Source organism: Amia ocellicauda, chromosome 17 (assembly GCF_036373705.1).
Source record: "Amia ocellicauda isolate fAmiCal2 chromosome 17, fAmiCal2.hap1, whole genome shotgun sequence".
Classification (NCBI taxonomy): Eukaryota; Metazoa; Chordata; class Actinopteri; order Amiiformes; family Amiidae; genus Amia; species Amia ocellicauda.
The window spans coordinates 19,941,857-19,960,465 of NC_089866.1; the positions used below are offsets into that span (position 1 = coordinate 19,941,857).

Here is an 18,609-nt window from a genome sequence, read left to right on the forward strand (position 1 = left end):
AACTACTTATGAACAAGAGACATTTAAATGACCCACTAACTAACTAGACTTATGCTTATGATTATAATAAGCTCTTGATAAAGGATACAAACATAGCAAGTTTTGTTAAACAACAAAAACTGTTGTTTGTTTTTTTAAATATGAATTACATATCTGTTCTTAGTACTAGAAAACTATTAAGCAAGACATACCTAATACACGTTGTGAATATTTTATATTTTACTCCCATATATTGTTCTGTTTTCTTGAACTGTCCAGTACAGTTTTATTAAGGAAAAGCTTAATGATTTATGTATTTATTGCATGCTTTTAATTTGAGTGCACCGTTAATCCAGCAACAAAACAAAACTTCTTCAAACCTAACAAAATCAAAATCACTATTAATACTCGGAAGCTGGAGCGGGCAGCTAGTTGACACCTTGGCTAACAAGTTGCGCTTTTGCAGTGACGATGAAGGCGGGGTTTCTTTGCTCTCCTCCCAGTTGGGTGAATACAAATGAAATCTCACAGCTGGCAATGAGGGTCGCAAGAGAGTCGATTCAAGCGCACATTGGCTGCCTGGCTGTCGGTGATGGCTAAATCCAAGTCCAGATTGCGCTGCTGCGTGTGCGTCTTCGCCTTGTGCTTCATTGCGATCATTATTCTCTTATTCATTTTCCTCCTAAGAAGTCCGACATGCGCAGAAGGGCAGTACAGCCGCGGCGCTGTGGCTGCGGACTCTCAGATCTGTTCTTTATTCGGAAGGTAACACGCATGTAATTGTAATATGTGTGTGTGTGTCTGAGAGAGAAAGTGTGTGTTAGTGTGTGTGTGTCTCAGAGAGAAAGTGTGTGTGTGTCTCAGAGAGAAAGTGTGTTAGTGTGTGTGTCTGAGAGAGAAAGTGTGTGTTAGTGTGTGTGTGTTAGTGTGTGTGTCTGAGAGAGAAAGTGTGTGTTAGTGTGTGTGTCTCAGAGAAAGTGTGTGTGTGTTAGTGTGTGTGTGTCTGAGAGAGAAAGTGTGTGTTAGTGTGTGTGTCTCAGAGAAAGTGTGTGTGTGTTAGTGTGTGTGTGTCTGAGAGAGAAAGTGTGTGTGTGTGTGTGTGTTTGAGAGAAAGTGTGTGTGTGTGTGTGTGTGTTTGAGAGAAAGTGTGTGTGTTTTCCAGAGAGAAAGTGTGTGTGTGTTAGTGTGTGTGTGTCTGAGAGAGAAAGTGTGTGTTAGTGTGTGTGTCTGAGAGAGAAAGTGTGTGTTAGTGTGTGTGTGTTAGTGTGTGTGTCTGAGAGAGAAAGTGTGTGTTAGTGTGTGTGTCTGAGAGAGAAAGTGTGTGTTAGTGTGTGTGTGTTAGTGTGTGTGTCTGAGAGAGAAAGTGTGTGTTAGTGTGTGTGTGTTAGTGTGTGTGTCTGAGAGAGAAAGTGTGTGTTAGTGTGTGTGTGTTAGTGTGTGTGTGTCTGAGAGAGAAAGTGTGTGTTAGTGTGTGTGTCTGAGAGAGAAAGTGTGTGTTAGTGTGTGTGTCTCAGAGAAAGTGTGTGTGTGTTAGTGTGTGTGTGTCTGAGAGAGAAAGTGTGTGTTAGTGTGTGTGTCTGAGAGAGAAAGTGTGTGTTAGTGTGTGTGTGTTAGTGTGTGTGTCTGAGAGAGAAAGTGTGTGTTAGTGTGTGTGTGTTAGTGTGTGTGTGTCTGAGAGAGAAAGTGTGTGTTAGTGTGTGTGTCTGAGAGAGAAAGTGTGTGTTAGTGTGTGTGTCTCAGAGAAAGTGTGTGTGTGTTAGTGTGTGTGTGTCTGAGAGAGAAAGTGTGTGTGTGTGTGTGTGTTTGAGAGAAAGTGTGTGTGTTTTCCAGAGAGAAAGTGTGTGTGTTTTAGTGTGTGTGTGTCTCAGAGAGAAAGTGTGTGTTTGTGTTTTACTTTTATGACGTTGCCGCAGTGGTAAATAGTTTTAATGGTAAATATTTATACATCACAATAAATATGGATTATGATTCGATAATGTGTTTTGTGTTGAAGCTGCATTTTGCAGTTTAAGATATTACATTATCTCCTTGCAAAGGAAGTATTAAAGCATACTTTGATAAAGCCAAGTAGTTCTAGTCACAATAAGGTACTACTGCTACTTTTTTGCAAACATAAATACATTGTAGCAACATGGGTGAAACAGTTATAGACTAATCTTTCAAATGGAAACGTTTAAAACACAGTGTGAGATGCTGCTACAAAGCAGTTTAAGAGCTTAGTTCAAATGAAGTCGTTAAGATATTACGCATATAACTGAGTTACACGTTAGCTACACTACAAGCCACATGGATTAAAACATAAATAATACATACTGATTGGACCCTTACAGGTTGTCTCAGACCATCTGCTTCTCATTTAAAGCTTTTTTAAAAAAAATAAAGCTTACCAAAACATCAATTATTGCATGCAGTGGATTCCTTCGGGATATCAACCTAAGAAACAAGTATGTGATAATAAGTGAGCTGTTCTGTGATATAGTTGCAATTAAAATGTATTCCAGTTTGTCAAGGTAAAAGTACAGCTGCAATACCTGAGTCCAAGTCTGCTTCACATCAGTTCCAGAGGCAGGCATTCAGGAATTTGTTGTCTTTGTGCGTCTCATGGCGAGGGCTGCCTGTTTGCAGAATTGAGTCTGTAGTGTTTGTAATGTTCAATGTTGTAATTTAGGTTTTTTGTTTTATTCGAATGTCTTGTGCTTTATAGGTGTCCACAGTCAGTCTGACAATTAACAGGACTGGACTGTTACTTTCTATCTTTCTACTCTACATGAACTAATTGAGTTTATAAGCAAGACTCTAAAACTCAATTTAAGCCAGTTCGTTTTCTGTTCCCCCACCCCATTTCCTATTTATTTCCAGTTATTGTGAAAATGTCACAACTCTGTCAGTGGGTATGCACTGGGATGAATCCGTTAAAAAAGGTATAACTATATTGTATGTAAACGTTGTCACAAATTCATACAGAAAATAGTCAGATGTACTGGTTGGACTAGTTCTGTGGTCCCATGATGCTTTATTGAGTTATGTGTATATCAATGCATGCTGTATTTCTTGCAAATGGCCTCATTGTTGTAGTTCATGTAAACTCACATATGGGCTGCATTGGAACTGGCAATGTGAAATAGTTGTCCTTCCCTATATATATATATATATATATATATATATATATATATATATATATATATATATATATATATATATATATAATTTTAGTATTTAAATTCATTTAAAGAAAATGCCAGGTTGTAACAATGGATATGTTTTAAAGGAAGTTTGGAAACTAAAGTTAAAATGACCCAAATTCCTGTGTTCTAGAGACTTCCTCCATCTACTCATTTCAGACCAATAGACAATTAATGTGCGGTTGAACTTGTATGTCATTTAACTGAGTCCTACTGTACGTTAGACAATGATCCAGATTCTATTATTGGCCAATATACCAAAAATGTCCAGCTTTTAGATTAGCTCTATCATTTGTAATTAAAGGGTTAATAAATATGACTCAATTTCCAGGCAAGAAATGAGCCATTAACCTCGGAATAGCTTGGTCAAGAAGCTACTCGTAAGACTCTGTAGTTCTCCAAATGTTTTCTCATTGACCGTATTTATTTTCTTGGCAAGCATGCAAGAAAGCAGGATCATGAACTTGTATGGTGTTCTTGAGGCACCGAATGTGGGATATGTGTGCCAAAGTAGAAAACAATAAATGAAGATTAAAGGCACCATGTTGTCTTGGCTTACATTACATTACAATGAAGGAGAAATTGAAGGTGTGCTGTAGCTGCTGCATGACTGATTGATGTGCTGGGATTTGTTGAATTAAAGTGTGTTTTGGTATGGAATTTAAAAGCTCTAAAAGGTTTGACTTGACTACATGTTGAGATTCAACACAAAGGTTAATTCTAGAAAAATGACCCTTTTAAACAAAGTCAAACTATCCATCAAGAAACAGCTGGAAAAGCTTCAGTAACTAATTTAGAACTTCAGCCATTTCTGAATTTTTATAATGATTTGTCAAAAGTTCAAAATTGATGCAGATTTTGGATTGATTCCAGTTCTTGGGTCATTTACATTATGCAATGCAAAAATATCTCTTGAGATCCATACATGGATTGTGCAGACCTTGCACGTTCTTCATTTATCCCCTCAAAACCCTTCACAGGCCTATCCAACTCACCTATGTGCTAAAACCCTCTCCGGATTACGGAAATCTGCTCAGAGATCATGCTGCCCTATTCATGGGGCAGGAAGCAACACGCATTAACCTTTTTGGTTGGAATACAAATATTTGTCAAATGAAGGGAAATTCCATAATTAATTGTGGAGAGTTTTTAAGTGAGTGTGGATTGAAAACATGTACTGCCTATGCTGTGGACATAATTTCAATTTCTAGGTTTCTACTTTGTTTCCTTAAAACAAGTTACAAAATCTGCAGGCAATGAGAACTTCTCTGTTGAGAGCTCAATTGTGGGTATAGCCTTGAAAACCTATTCAAATGCACTGTTATAGCTGACACTATTTTGCAGATTAAAATGACTTTACAGTTTTGCTTTAGCCCCCCCTGATATATTTCCTCATGCCTCCTTGTGTTTCTGTCTTCCAGGAAGGTATTTACTAAAAATAGTTGTCAGAAGCATAATTAACTTGAAGCATGTCAAAAATAGGCTGATTATATTTCCTGTAAGCTTTTAAGAGATTAAAAAAAAAACAGCTTATCTACAGCAGATAAAACTGTAAAGAGGGACATTGGTCATGTGATCAGGGTGATGTAAACCATTACATGATACGGAGGGATTTTAGATTAATAAAGCGAATCTTTCTTGGTTTGTTTTCATTGAGAAAGACTGAAAGCTTACATTTGAAATTAAATGTCTTAGAAAATGTCTTTTTTATTAACTCTGCAGAAGTGTCTACTCATAGTCTGGCATGTCTTTGCAGGATGTTAGAGCTGATAACCGAAAGCTGTAATGGCAAAGAATGATAAGGAACAAGTTCTTGGAAGAAGTTAGGACGTACAATTTATTCTAGGTTGATTGCTGTGGCTTTTCTATGTGTAGTTTACTTTAACTACCAAAGGAAAGTAGGAATACATATATTATGGATACCGTATAATCACAGCTTTGAATATTTGATCTGCTCAAAAAGCGTTTTGTGCATTTAATTTACACTACTGAGACTACACTTTTGCACTGACCTTATCTAGTCTATGTTTCTTAGATCAACACAGGGATGTAAAAAACATTGCGATGGAAGGTTTTCAACTTGGAATTTTAGTGCTCTTTATATGAACTACTTAAATTAGTAGTACAACCGAGCACATCAATAAATCACACCACGGCTACAGCAAATTCATGTCTTGTCAGGTTTTGCTTTTTCAGCTCCCCCCAGGTCTGCTTTATGCAACACCACTGCCAAACACTCACATCTTGAAATAAGACAAGACTGCATGTCCCTTTTCATCTTGAAATAAAAGCTTTCCATTTGAACACATTGAACCTTTATAATGAAAGATGTTAAAGTCCCCTATTAAGGACGTTCTTTTGAGGAAGGCCAAAGATTGTAACTGGTGGAGTCCTGTGTTCTCAATCTATACATTTATTTTTGTGATTCACTTCAGAGATAAGTTTGAGAGCATGCCCCTGTGTCCAGTACTCTTACTTCTATCTCCACAAGCTTCTGCAATAAAAGCTCATCTTTATGAACTCCACATGTGGCTCTTTGAATCGCCCTACTTGTTGAAGCAGCTAAATTAATTGTGTGGGAAACTTTGAATAAGACCACAACTGGATAAGTCGAAACCCTTCCTTCACAATATTTTTTTTATATCAGTGTGTTGGTATAAGAAAGGTAGACGAGACTAGTGTTTCCAGTCCGGGGACCTGGGGCACCGAAAACCCAGGCAATCCGGAAGATTGCTCAACCCCGCAAGCCCGGGTTTGGTATGGGTTAAAAAAAAAGAAGTACATGGCCAATCAGCCAAATGCAAAAAGTATGCAAACAAGGTATTGCAAAGAGAGAGAGAAAGAGAAATTGGAAAAGAGGCGCAATCGGAAAAGTTTAGAGCAGGGATGGCGAACCTTTTTTTTCTGTAGTGCCCAAAGTCTGGTTATATACTTTGCCAAGTGCCAAAGGGTGTCAATGATAAAATATGGATATAAAAGTTTATACTGGGGCTAAACAGCATTTTTTAAACCAATATTATATTATGTTTTTGTTGTAATTAAGTTATTAAGCAAACATGCTAACAAAATAAACCACAATACAGCCACATCGCTGGGGAGTTTGTTCAGATTGTGACGCCTCTCTGTGTGAAGAAGTGTCTCCTGTTTTCTGTCTTGAATGCCTTGAAGCCCAATTTCCATTTGTGTCCCCGGGTGTGTGTCCCTGCTGATCTGGAAAAGCTCCTCTGGTTTGATGTGGTCGATGCCTTTCATGATTTTGAAGACTTGAATCAAGTCCCCCCGTAGTCTCCTCTGTTCCAGGGTGAAAAGGTTCAGTTCCTCAGTCTCTCAGTAGGACATTCCCTTCAGACCTGGAAAAGTCTGGTTGCTCTCCTCTGAACTGCCTCTAGAGCAGCGATATCTTTCTTGAAGTGTGGAGACCAGAACTGTCCACAGTATCCAGATGAGCTCTAACTAGTTTTGTTTACCCTTGCACTCAGTCATTAAAAACGCACCTTCGTCTTTTTCAGTGTATATTTACTTCATATCTACATTTTTTAAAATAACTAAAACTGGTAGATTAATATACATTGTGTGGCACTGATTTTGTTTTTTAAATACAGTGCTATCAATGTACCATGAGTATGAGTGTGCACAAATGTACTCTACAAATCAAAGGCATAATCTATTTATTTTTGAGAATTTACAGCTTTCCTTTGCCAACTTTATGAAGTTTTTCAATTGTCGGAGTGTTAAATATGAATGTGTGGCCATTTGATACAGGAGATACCGGTAAACAAAATGCTTTCCCCCAGCGTGTTCAACAGGCACGTCCATTGCTGACACAATGAATCACAACAGCACAGACTTCTGTCATGTTCCTCCTGCTCCCTGAGCATCATAAACATCATAACATCACTAACATCTCGTCCGTGAAGTGCAGGTTATCGCAGTTCTGGGCGGAACTGCGCTGCTCCACCAATGGGAGCGGAGGATCCTGCAATTCTGCGCATAACTGTGAACATCTGCGCACAAGAACCGAACTAAAACATGAATATTCAGACATTAACGTGAGCGCTGCGCAATGACTGCCAAATACACTGACTGGTTTTATAAAGTGACAATGAACTGAGGGGCTGCTGGCAAAAAACAAACGAACAATATAACAGCACATACACAGCAAAATCTGTAGTGTTGAAATCCCAGTGTTAATAATATAGTGTTAAAATAATTGTTTTATGCTTTTATTTTTTTCTTAATAATTGTATAAATGTTAATTATTGTACATTAATTATTGTTTGAGGGTAAAATGTATCTTTACCCACCAATGTATTTATATTTGTGTTGTCAGATTTTTCTATCCTGAATTTGAACCAGAATATTTGGCTATTTATCTTGTGGTGGTGCTTGTCAGCATTACCTGTATATGCGTGACCTGTTTGTGTGTTTGATTGGGTCTGGGTATTTGTTTACTAAAAAGTAAATTGTAAACCAATATATATTTTCTCTCTGTCTCTAACAAAGGACTGCTAGATTTTAATACACAGTATCAATTATATACATGCACACACTTTTAAACTAATTTTAACACTGTTGGAGTTAATTCAACACTGGTGAATTTACTGTGTAGTTGCTTGCTTTGCGTGTCACAGGTTCACCATCCCTGGGTTAGAGTGAGCTTAGTGTTTTATTTAATTTTGTGTCCATATTGATTATTTTTTCTATTTATATGCCTTTGAAATAATCTGGCTTCAAGCCCGGGTGCCCCAGGTTTGTGAAGTTTAAACTCCAAAACCCGGGCCTGGAATTTTCTCCCGGTTTTGGAAACCCTAGACGAGACCAATTAAAAATGTAGTCTCGGTGTAAAAAATCCAATAACAGCCCAGCTGTAAAAAAACTTTGTGTTTAAACTTTTTATTTTAAAACCCTCGCATCCTGTATCATATGCCAGAGTGATTGGGTGTTCACCCATGTTGAGCAATGTGTGATAACAGAGCTGGTACATCCGTTACCATATCTGATAGATAAAGAAGTGATAATCTTCGCATTAAATTTGCAGTAAAATTGTATCTCCAAATGACTACAGCCTGTTAGATGGAGAGACACCCTTTACATTTTCCGTTAGATAAACCACACCAAGACCCTCCTGGGTGCTTCTCTAAATGCCGATATTACATCAGTGAGGATTAGCAGTTTAAACTTCATAAGAAAAAAATGAACAATTTCGAAGTGATCCTACACACCATTCCCAGCCGAGGTCTTGCCCATTAAGCTATGCATTTCTGACAAACTATTGAGCTTCTTTCTTGTGTTGGCACTTCTGTGCCCTGTGAGAATGAGGTGACCGTTTATGTTCATGTGTTGCTGTTGCGTCCATGCAGAGACATACTGAAGGAAGGGGGCTCGGCAGTAGATGGTGCCATTGCAGCACTTCTGTGCACCTCCTTGATCAATCCACAAAGCATGGGAATTGGTGGGGGAGCAATATTCACAGTTTTTGAAAAGACAGGTAAGGTTACAGCCTCAACAACGTCAATCCCACCCCAAACAGTGTACAGGGCATCCTCCATATTTTTGTATATATAATATAGTAAACACTGTAGGTATGCATACATCATGCCATTTTCAAAGTGATGCATTTTTACGATGTGATCTGCAGACTTACATAGAAAACAGGAAAAGGGTGGATTATTTGATATTACACTGTTTTCAAGTGTAATCAAGTGTCTTCAAAAATAAGATACAAATTTTGCTGCTGATGATAATAATAACTCACAGATCTTTACATTTGGAAATACTCACATTTATTCCTTTGTGGAGCACTTGTGGTAACCCTGTACTGTGTAAGGCAATACGGAGATGTCACCATTGTAGTTTGCTCCTGTCCTGAATCGTGGGAGCAAACAAAACACACAGGACTCCAATGTACTAGTCAGAAGTATGTTACAGATTATGTCAGTTGTCCTTCTTCTGCTTTGTAGGCAAAGTTAAAGTCATAAATGCCCGGGAAACAGTTCCAAACATTTTCCAAGCTGATCTGATGAAGGACTGCCCCATGGGATCCCCATTAATTACTGGTAAAGCTATTTCTGTACTCTATCTCAGTTTTAAGTCCTTTTTTTGTGTATAATAATAATCCATCCATGCATCCAAGCCTAAACAAGTTAAAAAGGAACTGTGGAGCTGTATTTAATGAACTAAGAATATTGAACTTACAAACTGTCGCTGTTTTTATGTATCTCCCTCGCTACATGTAATTAAAATATGATTTTGCTTCTGTTTTAAGGTTATTTGAATCTGATGTTTATGGATTTGATTTAAGGATGGATAGTGATTTCATAAGAGACTGTATGTCAGACCGAATTTATGCCAGTATTACAGTAAAAAAAAAAAAAGTACAATTTTCTGACTGACTCAGAACAATATATCTCCGTCATTTTGTGCTTCCATATTGAATACATTCTTTCACCCTATTATGATCCAGTGGATTTGAATATTAAATTATGGACTATTGCTTAATTGTGATTTGTTTTTGGTCGCATCCAAGGCAGTAAATGGATTGCTGTGCCTGGGGAGATTCGTGGTTATGAAAAGGCACACAAGATGTACGGCAAGCTGCCCTGGAAGAGACTGTTTGAACCGACGATCAAACTGGCCAGAGATGGGTTTAAAGTGCCTCAAATACTCAGTCGGTACCTCCAGTTTCCCATGATAAAAGGGAAAGTGGAAGGCTCGTCTCTGTGGTAAGGGAATAACAAACTTAATATTAACCAGCATTGCAGGGGGACTGTGATGTCAGCATAAACCACAGTAACAAAGTGAGCAACTGGGTTTTGCATGTCTTTCACTAATCAAAATGGTTTTGCTTCATGTATTTTTCTTTAAAAGTGTCTCCTTTAAACTAAAGTACCGGTGTGGTGTTGGCCTTTGCTCCTGGAGATCTATCAAGCAAATGCATACATTTATTTTGTTGTGTTTAACTTTCTTTGAAGTGCCTTGTTTTGCGATGAAAATAACAAGACTCTAAAGGAAGGGGACACGCTGCGTTATGAGAAGTTGGCAGACACGCTTGAAGCAATTGCCAATAGCGGACCTGATGCATTTTATAAGGGCAAGCTGGCTGATGATTTGATCACGGACGTGCAGAATGAAGGTACTGTAACGACCTCCTTCCTGCATAACTATACTGGTCGAGTGTGCTGCTGGGTAAACTGACAGCGAAAGAGCAACAGACATTCAAGGTTTCACAAGAACGATGAGATGTTTTGAGAAATGTAGGATTCCTTTATGTGGGAGCGCAGGGCTGCGAACGGTGGTGTGCTGCTGCTTTAATTTTTTACAGCCTTTGCCCACACTTGGAGTTAAGCTGGTACAAGTACAATCGCACACTATGGGAAATGCCTTATAGTGGCTTCCATGTTGTGTAATAAAGGTGACTGACACATGTCATTAATGTAGTCTGAAATACAGTAAATAGGACATGCACAACTTCATGCGTGGAATACAGAGGAAGACATTTTTCACTTCCTCCCTGTAGTGTAAAACATCTTGTTTACTGTCTTTGCAATGTAATGCATTGCTTTTATTTAGTTGTTTATTAAGTAAGGATATATATAATATATACTCTATAATAATATATACTCTTTTGTTTGGACTGTGTAGTAGAATTCGGATTTAATTTTGTCAGATAGAATTAGTTTCAATTTGAGATGCCCAAGAACTGGTTGAAATGTCTGTGTTATGTTCATGATGTCAAAAGCTGCTTTTATTGAGCTTTTAAAAAATATATAGTGCTATTTATTTCATTTTTGGAACCAGAACGGGCTTCCTATGCTCTTCAAGCACATAACATTCCCGTCTGTTTCAGGTGGAACTCTGTCAACTGCAGATTTGGAGTCCATGCAGGCCGAAGTCTCTGATGCATGGACAGTCCAACTGGGGACCTACACTATGTACTTACCTCAGCCACCAGCAGGGGGAACTATTCTGAGTATTATACTCAACATTATGAAAGGTGGGTATGTTCTAGGTGTTCTATTCTGCAGAGCTTCTGTTTTTAAAGGCCAGGTGTGCACTGCTCCTTTCTAGTATCTTCTAATTCTCATTCCTCCTAATCTCTTCATTACATGATTGTATGTATGGATTGAATCAGTGTGGTTTCGCCCTGTTAATAATTTAAAGAGACCCATTAAACCTCCTGGAATGTGACCAAAGAACTGCACCACGGCTAGAAAAGTCCTAAATGAGATATTCCGATAAGATGGCATTCTTACAGGAAACTCAATCTCCGCCCTGAAAACTTTTATATTGTCTTTATGCTTTTATGATGTATTCCTGCCTTTGAAAGCTTGCAGACACACTGCCAAAACAACTTCTTGAAACAAATGCCGGACACCAGATATTTTTACATTTCATTGGGCACTCAAAATAGTACATACAATAAAGTGGTAGATAATTTACTTCCTTCAAGGAACCGTGGAGGTATTATTCATGTCCAATATAAAAAAATGGTTAAAAGGTTTTGGTTTTTATGCCAGAAGGGTTCTCAAGGAAAGGGTCCGATGCTAACATGTTCTTCTCCTTCTGTATAGGGTACAATTTAAATCCCAGTTCCTTGGAGGGAGACAATAAATTCCTGACCTATCACCGCTACATTGAGGCTCTAAAATTTGCAAACGGACAGAAGAGGAAGGTCTGGGATCCTGTAAGTCCTGCAGCACTAGGGCCTTGAATAGCAAGAACAAAGATGGAGGGAGTCTTTAAAACAGTTCAGAAGAGTGCAAAGACAGCCACAGCCCAAACCACTGAACCCTGAGATCTCTGTGCTCGTGCTCGGTGTATCCCAGCCTGAAGTAGTAGGGTCAAGAGAACGACAATCCCTTCTGACTCCATGAAAATGGGTGCAGATATTTATTATGGGTAGGACCCTGCGTTTTGCATGAGCTGGCTTTATACACTATATTTCAGTCATGCAAAACACCATCCCTGATTCTAGACCCTGAACATGAATCAGATGCAGGGACACTTTTTCTTTTCATATTTCCCTACCTCACAAAACCTGGTCATTGTAAGAAAGTTATGAAATGATCTTGGTAGCAGATTGTTTTAGAATTAAGCGTTTTCTATTTCCTCATACTGTTCTGCCCAGGAATACAAAAACAATAGTTGGATTCCCTAACTATTTAGCAAAGACGCAACTCTTCTTCCACCTACGTTATGTTTAATGCAATTTGCCTCCCACGCACAACCATTAGGATCCCTGAAAGCTTTATGTCTGATCCCAGGTGGAGTAAAGCGAATGCTATCACTTTTAAAGCAAGCTTCATTAGTTTCTTATTATGTGCCACTGAGTAACGTACAAGCTGCTGCAGTGCTTGAATGCCACTTTAATAACCGCTTTCAGCAAAATTAGGTCATCAGTGATAAACTCGAAAATACATTTGTCCTTTTTGTTATTGCATATTCATTAAAGTTTCCCAACCTCGCAGGGATCGCTGTAAATGTTTCATCAGCTACAGCAATTGGGTTTAATTAATTAAATCTCAGGGCTTTGGTTTAAGGGGTAATGGAAGCTGAGCATGTTTTCTAACACTTTTGAAAAGGAGCTCTTTATTAGTTTGTGGAAAACACTGAGCGAGTCCTCGACAGCGAACCTGCAATTATAGTTTATTCTGTGATGACCGTAAAGTGATTATGTTCTTGTTCTTATTCACAGTGAGAAGCTGAATATTTCTTACATGTAGCCCAAGCTTCCTGTCATGTCTCCGTGTTTTGTGCAGAGTCAGAAAATGTTTTGTATGAACAGAATCTTTATATAGGTGACTAGTTATCAGAGAAACTTTTTCTTGTTGTTTTTTTAAAGGCAGTAGCTGAAAGGTTGATTAAGGATGATTTTGCAGCCTATGTGAGGTCGCTAATCAGCAGCAACCAGACCCACCCTCGCCAGTACTACAATGTCAGTATCTCTCGCGACGGAGTGGGTACCACCCACATCTCAGTCCTGGCTGAAGATGGCACCGCTGTCTCTGTTACCAGTACCATCAATCAATTGTAAGTGGAGAGTGTTCCTCACTGCCTACTGTTGTAGCAGTTTTAATTAACCTTTTAATTAACTGGGAAATCCTGCTGCGTTGGAGATCCCTTTGGCGCTGGAGACGAGGCGGGTGGGGGAGGGGTGTTGACAGGATCCATGATTCTTTCAAGAGTCTAGAAGTGGGAGTCTGACAAAGCACACGCATAGTAGAAGGGGACAAACTAAAAAAATATTAACTTATTTTTTTAGCTTTATGTCATGGATAAAAGTACTGTGCACTTCCAATGCTGCACCAGACTGTTAGAGGCCACCAGTAACCCACTTCTCTACAGTAATAGTATCTATATTTTACCCTCTGCTAGATTTGGCTCAATGGTGTATTCTCCGAGCACGGGAGTCATTCTCAATAATGAGCTCGCTGATTTCTGTGGCCTGGTGGACAGCATCTCGACAGGTACTATAACAAACCCAAGGGACTAGATTATAATGTAAAAGTAGAGAAGGGGAAAAGAGATGTTTAACTTCAGAACTTGAGCTTTTGACAAGTATCAAAAAAACGTCCCTTCCTGAGATGAATGTGGCAGTGCTTTCCAGGTTATTCCTGCCTGCTTTTGCTTGCTTCTTTTTCCCATCCAAGGTTGAAACGGTAAGCTTTCATGAGTACCTTTAACCACTGTGTCTGTCTGCTCAGCTGAACATGTGCTGTTAAGTTTATGGTCAGTTTAGTTATACTAATACAGTACGAGTAAAATATAATGTGGTGTCTAATTCGTTGTCTCCGACATTTAATATGTGGAAGAATGCTTTACAGAGAGCGGTGGAGGAATGGGATAGTTAATGCAATTGATCAAATCTGGAATCTGATTCAAGGTTGTGGTGCCTTTGTTTTGCAGGGGAGAAGCCCCCCTCATCCATGACTCCAGTAGTGTTATATTCCAAGTCAGAGAAGAAAACCCTGGTGATAGGAGGCTCTGGAGGATTCATGATCACTAGCAGTGTTGCCATGGTATGTCCTCATGCAGACTAACACGTGACCTGAGCAGTGTCCCGTCATATCCTCATCCGTCCGTCTCAGGTTTCCACTTCTCTATGAAGTCCGAAAACAATGTGGACCGCCTCAAAACAGGTGCACAAGAATAATAGACAAAGTAGTTTAATAGTTCTGTTGATAATGCATGTCTTGTCATTGTTCCAAGTATTTGGATTGGATCAATAACAAGTAGTGGACAGTTACATATAAATATACCTTGTTTGTGGAGTATTAGGAAAGTTTGTGAAAAGGAGTAAGCTGTTAAATAATTCAATCTAGCTCCCCCCCCCATTTCTGTTCAGGGTACATCAAATATATTCAAATAAATTTAGAGACGTGGCCGAAAGTATTGGTACCCTTCCACTTAAAAAAAAACAAAAAACTCCCAATTTTCTAAGTAGAAATTGACAAAGGTATTTGGTATCCAGCATTCTTTATTTCACATTCAATAGAACAGAAACTTTGCTTTTGATTTATGACATATTACTTTAAATAGTAAAACAAAAGAAAATGGCATGGACAAAAATATTGGGACCATTAACCTAAGATTTCGTTTCACAGCCTTTAGAGACAATAACTGTAATCAAGTGCTGTCTGTAGCTCTGAATTAGTTTTCTCCACTTCTCCACTGGTAGTTTGGCACACTCTTCTTGAGCTAACTGCTCCAGTTCTCACAGGTTTGTTGGGTGCCTTTTCCCAACTGCGAGTTACAGCTCTTTCCACAGATGTTCAATGGGATTTAGATCAGGACTCATAGAAGACCACTTTGGAAGGGTCCAATGTTTTCTTCTCATCCATTCTTGGGTGCTTTTTGAGATATGTTTCGGGTCATTATCCTGCTGGAAGACCCATGACCTGTGACTGAGACGCAGCTTTCTGACACTGTGCAGTACGTGCCTTGATAGTCATTTGATTTAATAATGCCCTGCACAGATTCAAGGCACCTGGTGCCAGAGGCAGCAACATAGCCCCAAAACATCACTGAGCCTCCTTCGTGTTTCATGGTACGGATGATGTTCTCTTCTTTGAAAACTTAATTTTTTCCCCGGTAAACATGGACTTGTTATGATTTTCCATATTCTCCCAGAAGGACTGTGGCTCATCCATATGCATTTTGTCAAACTTCAGTCTAGCTTTTTTGGGTTTCTCTCTTAGAGAGAGGTCTTCTACCATGGAGCTCATTTTCATTCAGACAGTGACGGATGGTGCGACTTGAAACTGTTACACCTTGAACTTGAACGTCAGCTTGGATCTGTGTTCAGGTTTTCCTTGGTTCTTTCTCCACCATTCAAACAATCCTTATCTTCATTCTTGGGTCAATTTTCCTCTTGTGGCCATGTCTAGGCATGTTGGCTATAGTCCCATGGGCCTTAAACTTCTTAATAGTATTGGCAACAGTGCTCACAGGAACATCAAGCTCTTTAGAGATGGTCTTGTAGGACCATGCTTGGCTATTACCTTCTTTCTAACCTCCTCAGACAACTCTCTGGTTTTCCTTCTCTTTTCCATGTTCAGTGTGATACACACAGCAACACAAAACAGCAGAGTGAGTACTTTTCTCCATTTAAACTGGCTGAATGAGTGATAATGTGATTGAAGACACCTGTGATACTAATTAAAAGAGAATGGTCTGCTTGATGTATCACAACAATACAATGATTTCATATAACTTCTAAAGGGTATCAATAATATTGTCCAGGCCATTTTAGAATGTCTTTATAGAATAAGCAATAATGCAGTTCTTTTCACAGTTTTTTTGTTTTGTTCCACTGCGAACCAAAGACATGCATGTATGGACAACCAAATATCTTTTAATTTCAACACTTTTCAGGGCGAATGGTGCATTATTTGAATAAAATACTAGGGTATCAATACTTTCGGCCAAGTCTGTATATATATAAGATCTGCCAGAATAATTAATTGTTAATTTTCTTTTTTTTCAGTCTTTCAAAATGTTCTGTAAAAACTAAAAGGTTCCTTTCCATCTATGTTATTTGTTACAGGCTATCATGAACCATCTGTGGTTTGGAAAAGACTTGAAAGAAGCAATAAGTGCTAAGGTGGTAACTGTGAACTCAACTAATGGAGTGAATTTTGAGCACATGTTTGACCAGGTAACACTTACATTTTTCAGCTTGATGATATGACTCAACATCACAGAGTACATGGCATTCTGTCCCTCATAATTATGGCTACATGATTTCTAATTTATTTTTTAATTGAGTTTCTGGAATTGTGGATTTATGCATTTCTCATACATTTTCAATACATGCCGGTAATATTATTGCAGTTTAAGGCTGTTCAAGTCATCGCTGGTTGGTATTCCAATATTCAAGTAACCACTTAGTTGAACTTTGTGTGCAAAACACAGCATATATTTGCCCTCTGATTGGTCTCCTGACAACCTTTCCTCCTGTTGGCTCTTGTTTCTTTTCTCTTTAGACTGTGATTGACAAGATGAAAGACATGGGACATGGTGTGGGGACAATGAAATATGCCTTAAATGTGGTCAATGGCATCTTTAAGCAGGACAGCTGTATCACTGCTGTGTCGGATGCCAGAAAGAACGGGGAAGCAGCAGGTTATTAGGGAACATCCCACAAGAGCAGGAGGTTTTGACACTGGAGTGCCGGCTGTGAAGGCTGGAGGGACTGGGCCACATTTTGTATCTTCTCATTGGTTTACTAGAGAATCAATCTGCTGGGACAGGCTTCCCTTAGCTCTCGATAATGTGAACTCCTTAAGGGCCAATTTAGTGATGGATCCCAATACAGCCCTATCTCAACTTTGCCCTCAGTAAACCACAGTCTTTGTGATACGTTGGCCTCAGGTTTGAAGGAGAAGTCATGTTCGATTTAGTGTTGCTGACAATCTAGTTAAATTGTAATAGATTTTTTGTATTTTCTTTTTGTATCTGTTCTCCAAAGCATAAGTGTTTGAACAGCACAGTTCTACAGAAATCTCATAATTAATTTTGCTCAGTATTTTGCCTTTGTTTCTGTGATTTTTAATTTTAACATTCTATTCAGGGACCACACCTTTACTAGTGAAACATCAGTGACTGCTCTAGGTCGTTTAGCCATACAGAACATATTAAGGTGTGGAAGACCATAGGTGGAAACCAAACTTTGTGCTTGAGTATGTTTTACACTAGTCAGAAATGGGAACAATAAACGTAAACAATGGCAGAATGCTCAGATACGTACAAAATGACTTCAGGAGTGATTGCTGATCTTCATTGTTGGTTGACAACAAATCTCATGGAAATGCTATATATTGCTTTTTTTCCTGCATACTACATTTAATATATATTAATCTAAAATAGTACATTTTGAAAATTACTAAGTCTGCTCTCTTCTTTAAGGTGTTTTTTTTAGATTTTAGGTTTTTTTGGGGTATGGGAGGGTAATTTGACTCATCCACTAATTGCAACTTACAATTTCAATAACAGATGGCAGCTTTTTATTTGACACCACTGGATCAGGGGAATGCTGTGATTTACCCTGATATTTTTTGTCTGAAGCAAGCTTACTAAGGCACTATATGTATTCTTCATGGTGCAGTGCAGTAAAGCATACGATAACACTGTAGAAGACAGTAAAACCATTTTCAAAGTGCAATTATATATATATGTATATATGTAGTCTTTATGTAGTTGCTGCTGCAGACTGCATGCTGTTTATTAGAATAAATGGCTTTTCTGAAGGATGTGCTTCATTTCTCGACTTCTATGACTGTGACTTGGTGACATTCCATTCTACCTCTTCCTCGTACCTCAATCCTTGATGGTGTAATGCAAAACCACAGGGAACTAAATTGAACTGATTGCAGAGGAATTGTACAAGAGACTTGGGAATTTGGGGTTGTGTTGATCAGTTCCAGGTTCTATTAAGAATATTTGGAGGTTAATCGTGAACCTGAACATTGGTGTGTGTAAATCTCAATTTGAGTAGTCTTGGTTGAGATTGAGTGACCATGAATGGAATTGTTGCTAGTTATGGAGAAGACACTGCAAATAGTAGATTTCACATGTTGAATACTGACTACATGTGTCCTGGGCCAATGCATTTAATGCCCACCAGGCAGAGCTTTTTACAAAGAGGTATTTACAAATGAGAAATAATGAATCTGTGTAAAGCAAGGTAGTTCAAAGCCTCTTCTGTTTTGATGCTGTTATGAAAATATAGAAGCAGTTTTGTCAGTGAACAATTTGAAAAAAATGTAAAGACTGTTTTTAGAATACCTTTTTTTTTAATGAATGTCTTTCCTTGTATATACAACTTTTTTATATGTCAGAAACCGAATGTAAAGCTTTCATGTTTTTAGTTATTGTGAAGTTCTTTTTTACATTGTGCATATGGAGATGATCATATAAAACTAATAAAGAGTTTTTCAATTGTTCTTCA

At 38.5% G+C, this 18,609-nt stretch overlaps 1 protein-coding gene across 1 annotated transcript; it reads left to right on the plus strand.

Annotated features, from left to right (window-relative positions):
• The first annotated feature begins 504 nt into the window (after positions 1-504).
• ggt5b (gamma-glutamyltransferase 5b) lies at positions 505-18,609 on the plus strand. Its single transcript, XM_066688952.1, has 12 exons — positions 505-744; positions 8,522-8,649; positions 9,122-9,217; positions 9,688-9,883; positions 10,133-10,293; positions 11,008-11,154; positions 11,732-11,844; positions 13,003-13,190; positions 13,536-13,627; positions 14,067-14,179; positions 16,207-16,317; positions 16,646-18,609. The coding sequence occupies exons 1-12, from the start codon at positions 572-574 to the stop codon at positions 16,790-16,792; spliced, it is 1,665 nt and encodes a 554-aa protein (XP_066545049.1). The 5' UTR covers positions 505-571; the 3' UTR covers positions 16,793-18,609.

Coding starts and splice junctions, on each gene's coding strand:
- ggt5b (XM_066688952.1), top strand. CDS start 572: ATGGCTAAATCCAAGTCCAGATTGCGCTGCTGCGTGTGCGTCTTCGCC. Junction 13,191..13,535: donor ACCAGTACCATCAATCAATT/GTAAGTGGAGAG, acceptor ACCCTCTGCTAG/ATTTGGCTCAATGGTGTATT. Junction 16,318..16,645: donor TTGAGCACATGTTTGACCAG/GTAACACTTACA, acceptor TTTTCTCTTTAG/ACTGTGATTGACAAGATGAA.